The sequence below is a fragment of the Lutra lutra genome, chromosome 6 (genome assembly GCF_902655055.1).
Source record: "Lutra lutra chromosome 6, mLutLut1.2, whole genome shotgun sequence".
NCBI lineage: Eukaryota > Metazoa > Chordata > Mammalia > Carnivora > Mustelidae > Lutra > Lutra lutra.
In genome coordinates this window covers 56482990-56492382 of record NC_062283.1, presented here as the reverse complement: position 1 = coordinate 56492382, position 9393 = coordinate 56482990, and the positions used below count along the sequence as shown (strand labels likewise).

Sequence of the window (9393 nt, the reverse complement as noted above, 5' to 3'; positions counted from 1 at the left end):
GTGTCATGGTCTGTAAAAGAGATAAATTTGTGAATCATTAGTGCACAGGTTTGCAGTTGAAGCCATAAGAATAAATTAGAGTGTTTTAGGCTTGTGAGAAGAAAAATGCCAAGAATAAAACTATTTTCTAATACACCTCCATATATATCATTGCACCATTGATCATAATGTTGCCTCATTCAGAATGCTCCATTTGTCACTCTCATATCCAAATTCTGCTTATAATATTGTGGTAGACATTTATATGATTTTTTTTTAACCTCCTCTTAACAATACCCTGACTTGTTTATTGGAGTGTTAGCTCTACCTACTGTACAGTTTTGTTAGGTGGTCAGACCAGCTGTTTGCTTTTTCCACTGTAGAAGCTGAGGGAGCCCCCAAAGACTCCTTTGACTCTATCTTTCCTTTTACTGTCCTATATTGTCAAGGGGTAAGTAAATTGCATAAACTCAGCCAGTTGGGTACTTCTGAATGAGAATTTGACTCCTGAGTAAATGCCCCAAGGACAAGTGAGAGAGGTGTTCATTCAATCCAGCAATGCATATGTTCTTACAGCGCCAACTTCCTACCCTTCTGAAACAGCTTGGATTGCTACTCATTTTAAAGTCAGCCCTTCTACTTTTCCAGCAGATCTGTGAGCTCCTCCTCTCCTTCTTCTTCTTCTTCTTCTTCTTCTTCTTCTTCTTCTTCTTCTTCTTCTTCTTCTTCTTTTTGGGTTATTTATTTATTTATTTGACAGACACAGATCACAAGTAGGCAGAGAGGCAGGCAGAGAGAAAGGAAGGGAAGCAGGCTCTCCGCTGAGCAGAAGCCTGATGCGGGCCTAGATCCCAGGACCCAGGGATCATGACCTGAGCCGAAGACAGAGGCTTTAACCCACTGAGCCACCCAGACGCTCTGTGAGCTCTTCTTCTTAACAATATCCTTATGATAAAACCTATCTTCCTTAAAAATCATTTCAAGTTGGTATACTAGTCAGTTCAGGTTTCTATAACCAAATGCCATGGACTGAGTGGCTCAATGACAGAAATTTATTTTCTCACAGTTCTGGGGGCCAAAAGTCCAAGATTAGGGTGCCAGCATGGTCAGGTTCTGGCCTGAGTTCCTTTTGTGACTTGCAGATGGCCACTGTCTTGCTGTGTCCTCACATGGGATGTGGGGAACAGGGGCAGATCTCCCTTCTTAGGAGGCTGGATTCCTATCAGACTCCACACTTATGACTTCATTTAACCTTAATTACTTCCAAAGACCCTAGGACACAGACACATTAGGGGTTAGGCCTGCCAGTGGAGGGTATACCTCCTAAAGGCCAAGATACTAGAATAACAGAGAGTGATACTATATTATTAGGATTAAAAATTACTTATAAATCTAATAAGCAACATGAGTGGGGCTGGTCCCTGGGAGATTGGACTATTAATAACAAGCTTCTTTTGATCTTACTAGGGTATAGAGTCATTCATCACTTTTTAGATCCCAGGTATAGAAATTGTTTTACTACCTGCCAGTGGCTGGAATTTGCGAGTGTTGGAGGCAATTTAGAGAGAAAGTAAACAGGGTAAAAAGGTTCCCTGTTCCACATCCCTACTCTAATCCCTCACCCAATCTCCAAAGGCCAAAAAAAACAAACAAAAAAAGTAATAAATTTTGTGGTTTACATTACGTTTCTCTCAAATAAATATACCTCCATTGAAATTCTATCAATATTCCTTCAAGGAAGGAAAATGCAGTGTTATTGTCACTTGAAAGCAGCAAAAAAAAAAAAAAAAAGGCTTAGAGTTTATCTATGCAGATTTTTGGTGATGCTTCTCTGAATGCTGTTCATGGAGAACTAGCCTCAGAATAACTGGGAGGCTTGCTCAAAATCCATACTCTGACTGCTACCCCCGCTCTACAAGAACAGGCTCTTTCAGAGCAGAGTAAGGTATTCATCCTCAGGGGATATTTGTTCACTAAAGTTAAGGTATTATATCCTACTTTTGGACAAGAGTTTGAAGAATGAAAACTTCAAGAGTTTTTGTCCCATATTTGTCCCATACTCCCAGAAGTCTCCAACATCTAGAATATCAGTGTGCTCGCCAATGAACAGATTCCAAAAGGCTGCCCAAAGATGCACACTTTTTTTTTTTTTTCCAGAATTTGAGAGACATACTTTTTTAACCGCTAGGGTTAAAGACAAAGGGAGTGGAGGAGTGAAGGGGTATTTAAAAACAAAAAATTAAAAAAAAAAATGATGTAGGGGCGCCTGGGTGGCTCAGTGGGTTAAGCATCTGCTTCTGGCTCAGGTCATGATCTCAGGGTCCGGGGATCCAGCCCCTCATCAGACTCTCTGCTCAGCGGGGAGCCTGCTTCCTCCTCTCTCTCTGCCAGTCTCTCTACCTACTTGAGATTTCTATCTGTCAAATGACTAAATAAAAAAATAAAAAAAAATAATAATAAACAACAGAATTTTAAATCCTGAGACGTTCATTTAGCTATTTGGTTTTTTGTTTCCGTTTGATCCAAAGCACTAAATCCCTTCCTGGAGTAAACATTGATTATAACCCATATGAAGACAGAAGCAACCACTGTCCCACAGGTCCTGGCAAGCCGAAGGAAGAACAAAACAAACCAAAAGCCATTTTCTCAAAAAGTCGGCTCCCTAGCTCTACACTCGCTAATCTTGGCTGCACGATGGGGATGGATTTGGACTGGACATGAAATCTTTTTTACAAGAATTTGATTAAATCAGATAATAAAACAAAACCAGAACACTTCCTTGTTCCTCCACCTGGGAGGCGCGTCCTGGGAAAAGAAGAGCGCACAGAGTCGTGGGCATTTCAGGGGGCGCTGTGCGAGGATGTCTTCTGCGCCTCTGCCCCGAGAAGAACAGACGGTGGAAACTAAACCAGAGCTAAGGCGCAAGAGGGCACAGAATGAGCCATACCACAGCAGCAGAGCTGGGGTCGAGGGTGAGAAGGAAAAAGAGGAGGGACTGCGGGAAGGTCAGACTCTTTTGTCTTTAAAAGGCGAGCAAGGCCGGGGCGGAGCAGAATGGGCGGTGCAGGAGGCGGGGTCTGCACGGAGCGGGCGGGCGTGCCTTAAAAAAAAAAAAAAAAAAAAAAAAAAGCCGTGCCGGACCAGGGTCTGAGGAGCTCAGGGGGAGTTTGCTCCGTGAACCGCTTAAAGGATCCACGAATGAATGAGCCTCCTGTCCTGTTGGGGGTCTCTGGGCCCCCCGGGACTGCGAATCTCGCGGACGCTCCTGGCATCCTGGGGCGTGCCGGGTCCTCTTCGCGCAAGCTGGGGCGCGGGGCGGTCCTGGCTCCCGGTGGTGGGAATCCCGCGGTGGCGGGGGCGGCAGCGGAGGCGAGGGCCAGCGGAAGCCCAGGCGGGGTACCGGTCAACCGCCCGCCGGCTGAGAACCTGGTCTGTGAGCCCTGGGTCAGAGAGAAAGTGCTCTTCCTTCTGCACCCAGAGAGGTGGTTGGGGACTCAAGGGGACCCTGCGCGGGAAGAAGTGGCCGGTGGGGACGATCTTTTTCAGGCGGCGGGAGACGACTGGGAACCCGACTGCCCGTCTCTCTTTCCGCGAGAAAAGCGAGTTTTGGGCAGCCGTGTAGACGCTCCCTTCAGAGCTCTGCCGCGGGACCCTGCATCCCCACCCAGGTCGGTGCTCGTGCGGATTGTGGACTATCAGGCGACAGAAGAAGTCCTGTGGACCGCATGGAGGAAGGGGCAGATGACCGCACGGACCGAGGAGCACTCCATGAGCGCGATCACTTTTCGCACCAACAGGGAGTGAAGCGCCGGGCTGTGGGCGCCAGGACTCCGGAGAACCTCGGGCTCTCCCGCATGGGGAGAGACGCCCCGAGTCCACCTGCGGGGAGATCACCTCGCGGTCCCCAGGGACTGGATTGCCAGAGGATATAAAACAGGAAAGAGGAGCCTGAGGAATGCTGCGGGATGGTGGATGAGAGATAATCCTTAAGAAAATGCTCTTCCCGGAACGCCAGCCTGTAATTAACCGACAGCGAGGACGTTTTAAGAGACCGGTCAGCGCCACTGGGAGGCAGGTGACCCCAGACAGAATGAAGAACTGTGAGCAACATAGTACCTCCTTTGTGTCTTAAATACTGTGACGGTCTGGGGACCTAAGTCATCGGAAGAGGGGAAGGAAAGGTATTTTCAAATTGGTAAAATGTGGGCCTGTTGAAATAAAATTCTCACTTTGCAATACAGCTTCACTGATCTCTTTCCCTCCCTCCCCGCTCTTTCGGACCTAAATTAGAAGTGAGGGTTGAAGTCCGCTCTCTGCAGAGAGAGTGGGAGGAGATGGGGAGAGAGGCTTGTTTTAAAGCTGAAAAAGAAAGTAAAAAGGAATGGGAAAATCAAAATAAAGCAGCAAGAAAATCTTTCCTTTTTTAAACTTTTTTCTGATGTGCACATTTTTTTTCTTTTTTTCATTAAATGTTAGGGGGAAAGAATACTAGGAGAAGAAGAGGGGGAGAACAGAAGACCTAACTTTGAACGTTAAGTGCCATTTAAAGGGGCTTTAGAACCCCCAAAATATCCAGTCGAATAAAAATGATTTTTATCTGGTTTTTATTTATTTTTACTATTTTAAATTTGGCAGATAAGTGTTATTTAAAGGTAGATAATGTATAGTTTGCCCTAAAATAATTGTATATCTTATTCCTGTCCATTGTTTCTTATTAATAACATTTGCATTCAAAACTGGATTGAAAATACATCGCTCTTGATGCTGTTGGGGGAAAAAAAGTCTCTTCTGGTGCTACTGAAATGTCTTTTTATTTGTTCCTCTTTTTTATTAAACACCATTTTTATTACCTCTGTAGTACTGTGGTCTGGTTTGGAGATCTGTGAAGAGCAAGCTTTCCCTCTAGAGATGAACTCCTGACTTGAGCAGGCTGGAGGAGTATTTGGTTACTGCAAGAACTAACAAAATAAGTGGGACGCTGGCTTTTGAAGAGTCATCTGTTGAACTGTACCCCCTACCTCACTCATCGCTCTGTGCTCTTTCAGTTTTGAAATGCCCTCAAATCTATATCCCTGTTTTACAGTGAGCCGACCTAGGTGTCGAGGTCATGTGGCTTAGGTAAGTCACAACGTAGTAATTGCATAGGCTTACTAAGTAGGTAAGAATATGATCTTCTCCCTTCTAAAGGTTTGAGAATGGCCTTCAGGGGAACTTACCTGTAAGGAGTCAAAAGAAGACAGGGCATCCTGGGTTTTCTGACTCATGTTTATGGGAAGTGCTAGAAATACCTTAATGCTCACGAGTCCCACCAGAACTTTTGACTGGAGGACTATGAGACCCACACTTGAGGGAGGAATGCAGCACCTGACCTCATTTGTGTTCAAAGCTACTTGGTGTAGAACAGGTAATATAGGCCCCATAAAGTGAATTATTTTTTCCTGCAACAACTTTTGCCTGGCCCTTGTGTGAGGTTAAACTTCTTGGCAGACAGTTTTCAGGCCTGGCTTGATAAATTTGGTTGTGAGTCATTATATGGCCCCAGGTGACTGAGCATTGAATATGCAGTCAGTAAGAAAAGCCTCCTTAACATGGACCCAAACATCATTGGTTGCCTTCTCTCTGGAGGCTAACCCGGAAGTTCAGCTTCTTGGGTTCAAAACTGTCCCACTGCTTACCGTGACTTTGGGCAAGTGCTTAATCTCTGTGTGCCTCTGTGTCCTTATTCATCAAGTAGGGGTAATATATAGTATTAACCTCATAAGGTTTTTTCCCTAGGATTATGGTAAACGAAAAATACATAAAATAATACTTCGCATATAATGAATGCTCAAAGTTAGCTGTTACTAGTTCTGTGTTGTAATTGTTTAATTCACTTTCATCCCAAGTAGGCATTAGTCTTTTATTTAATTAAGGAAAACAGCCAAAGGCATACAACACAAGGAATTCTGTACAACCCAAACTGGTGATTTTTGACTCTTTTGTGGATTCCTATAAGAAAAAACTTCTCTCTAGCTTTTCCCAGCATTTAATGGATCAGTAAATACATCCTTAAATCTCTTAGAAATGACCTCCACGTCTTGTGATTATTTATCGTATGATTCTAAGGCCTAAGGTATACATTGCTTGACAGGGTCTTTGAGGAGGTTTTAAGTCTGCTTAGCTACCCGTGGGCAGTAGGAGTTTTAAATACTTTCTTTAGGTGTCAGGTTTGTTCTCCCTCTGGGATTTTAAATCTGATGCCCTGTTGTCTCAGAAAAACAGAATACACAGAGTTTTCATTTTATCTCCTTTCTGCCAAAAGTGTATTTGTTCAAGTCAGCTTAACTCTTTTTTTTTTCCATCTTAACTCTTAGTCCAAATATATTTAGGTTAATTTTATCTCAAGTAAAAATCATTTTTATTATTATTTATTAAAGGTTTTACTTATTTATTTGTCAGAGAGAGGGTGCAGAAGCAGAGGGAGCAGCAGGCAGAGGGAGAAGCAGGTTCCCCACTGAGCAAGGAGCAGGATGTGGGGATGTGGACTCAGTGTCTGGACTTTGGGATCATGGCCTGAGCTGGAGGCAGACGCTTAAAGGACTAAGCCAACCAGGTGTCCCTAAAAGGTATTTTTAAAACACTCCCCAACCTCCTTGTTAACTGCCTGTAACGCACTGAACAGATTTCCTTCAAACCGATGTCTCCCTGGTAGGAAGTAATATGTTGAAGCCCTGTAGAATTTGCTTCACAGGTTTTCGGGATCCAAGGAGAACCTGGTTGTGTGAGGAGGCTGAGGATTCTTTCCCCTTTCACAGTGTCCTGAGAGTGAACCCAAAGTGATACCCCAGTGTTCCCAATATGAATAAATCTCTGAGAATGTCTGGGTCTTTGCTCTTTGGTCTTACCTCCACTTTGTGGAAAAATATGACCATCTAAAACTGCCTTAGGTGGATGAATCATAGCAAGGACTGCCAGAAGCCACGTGGCCACTCAAGGGACCATAAGGTAAATATCACACAACTGCCATTAGGCAAGTGTTGACCTCTCTGAAGACCTTTGTCCACAACCTCCAAGGCCTTTGAGATTCATTACATTTGACTTGCTGTTCTTATTCTTGTTAATACCTGATGTGCTTTTTTGCCTATGAAAAAGGAGAAGGACTAATCTTCCTGTTAAAAGAAAAAGTTGTATTCACTGCAGAAAAGTTTGAGGAAATATTTAGCTAGGAAGAAAGACAATTGGGAGTAAAATAAAAATTCACCCTTGCCCCCAAATCTCTTAATATTTGGTATGTTTCCCGTCTTGTTTTACGTATTTTACTCTATTTTAATGTGTATTTTATTCTATTTTTTATGTGTGTATATATACATTTTCTTGGCATAAGCTATATATAAAATCTGAGTATTATAAACTAAGGTATATGGATACTATTCAGGGGGAACCAGGAGCATGAACATCTCTAAGAATGTTTTTTTTTTAAAAATGTAGAATCTCAGACCCCAGCCCAGATCTACTGAATCAGAATTTGCATTCTGACAAGATCTCAGGGTGTTCTCATTAAAGTTTGAGAAGCATTGATATATATATGCTATATTTAGTTCTGTATCCTACTTTGTCACTTACAAAAACTAGAAAGTTTTCATTTCCTCCCTGTTCCCCATTCATTAACAATCTTTAACAAGGCCATGGAAATTATACTTTGTAGAATTCGGAAAGCATTTAGAGATTACAGAAGAGTGAAATCGATACTGATTTCTGAATCAGCAAGGAGATCTCTAAAAATATAATTTTTTCGAGAGAGTCTTAATATTCTAAAGTATCGTAATGAAACACTGATTATTGGAATTCAAATTGTTTCTGAAATGTGTACAGAATTACTGTCTCAGAATGGGAGACAATACTTATTTAAAAACGCCTTGAGGGAAGAAGGGCAGGAAGTCCTGAAAGAAAGCACAGTTGCCACACTTTTGCAGGCTGAGTCAGGACAGCCAGCCTTGTGCACTCTCTGCTAATGAGTGGGGAGGGGGTGGGGAGAAAGGCGGAGCCTGAATGTGAATAAACTGCTTCAGGGGAGAAAACAAAGGCTGTGACTCTTGGACACCCTGACAGGCTTACAGCTCTAGATAGTACTTGGCTCTTTAATTAGGGAGGGCAAATCTTTATAAACTTGCTAGATGAAGAGAAGAGAAGACAACAGTGCAGTTTACTTTGCAAAGAGGAAGAAATCACAATCAGTTCTTATTCACTGTGCTGCCAATATTAGCCACAAAATGGTAGACTTGGTCAGCTTCAAGGCATGGAATTAACTTTAGATTCAAATTCAGATTCTAAGTGTAAGATAGAATGAATACTTTTCGGGGAAACTGCAACCTTCACAAACTTGGACGGACAGAGGCTCCGGTTTGGTATTGGAAGGGAGTCAGGCAACATCACTTGGCACTTGGTAGGGGAGCAAGGCAGGCAGCGTGGTGAGAAAGCTTGACAGAGACCAAGATGACCTTAAGGCTATCCTCAGCTTGACTTAACAGGACAAGTTTCTTTCTGACTGCTTCCCCTCCCTTTTCTTGCAGTGGTTTCTTTAGAAACATGGAATTGCAAATTCATTCTTTGCCTTATTGACATGTAAATCTTTCAACTTCTTGTCTGTTGCTCATCAAAGGAATGTCTTTCTCAAGGATCTGGGAGCTATCTCTTGGAAATGTAATCAAGAAAGACAGGGTCCCTAACTTCCAGTCTCTGGGAGATGGTAAGAGCCTACCTTAATAAGTATCAATTAACCAATAAGATGGATTAATTGAATTGACCAGCCTCCTCCACAATGTCCTCCAGTACTTTTCCACTAAGCTGCCCTAGTACTTAAAAAGAAACCCACATTTTGTTTCAAGGGCGCTAAGTTCAGTCTCTGTCTCCTATTGCCATAATTGCTTAAATTTATTTATAATAAGTCTTGAATAAATTCTTCCTTGCCTGTTCAATTCTGTCTGGTAGAATGTTTCTTTCACAGTAGTGAAAAAAGGGAGGGTTCATATCTGCTCTGATGGGAAGCTGATACCATGGAGAAGCTGGCGGTAGGCTAGCAAGAGAAGCTTTTTATGTGATCTACCTAGGCATGGGTATTACCCAGTGGTCACTGAGGCTGTTGGGTGGCATAAGCCTAATCTTAAGGCTGGTTTGTTGGACAATGTGCCCCAGACCCCAAACCCTGAGTGTTAAAGCTGATTCAATACCCACTGGATTATCCTTAGTCATATGTCCATCTTCCAAAAAAATTCTTGTGACTTTGAGGTTATTTTGGAGGTTTTTTTGTTTTGTTTTTAATGATTTTTATTTATTATTTTAGAGAGAGAGGGAGAAATGAGCAGGGAGAGGGGCAGAGGGAGAGAATCTCCAGCAGACTCCCTGCAGAGTGCAGAGCTCAAGACCCTGAGATCATGA

General features: G+C 43.0%; 1 protein-coding gene across 2 annotated transcripts in view; it reads left to right on the top strand.

The window, feature by feature from the left end:
- Positions 1 to 3050: 3050 nt before the first annotated feature.
- The window catches only part of LOC125103171 (uncharacterized protein C6orf141-like), a 26062-nt gene continuing 19719 nt past the window's right edge, over positions 3051 to 9393 (top strand). The window contains exons 1-2 of one of the 2 annotated variants that reach the window (XM_047735024.1): positions 3051 to 4160; positions 4456 to 4836. In XM_047735024.1, the coding sequence (XP_047590980.1) occupies positions 3178 to 3783 (606 nt within the window). In that variant the 5' untranslated portion in view covers positions 3051 to 3177 and the 3' untranslated portion in view covers positions 3784 to 4160; positions 4456 to 4836. Of the gene's footprint in view, positions 4161 to 4455; positions 4837 to 9393 lie in introns of those variants that run through there. The other variant, XM_047735025.1, reaches the window with a different exon arrangement.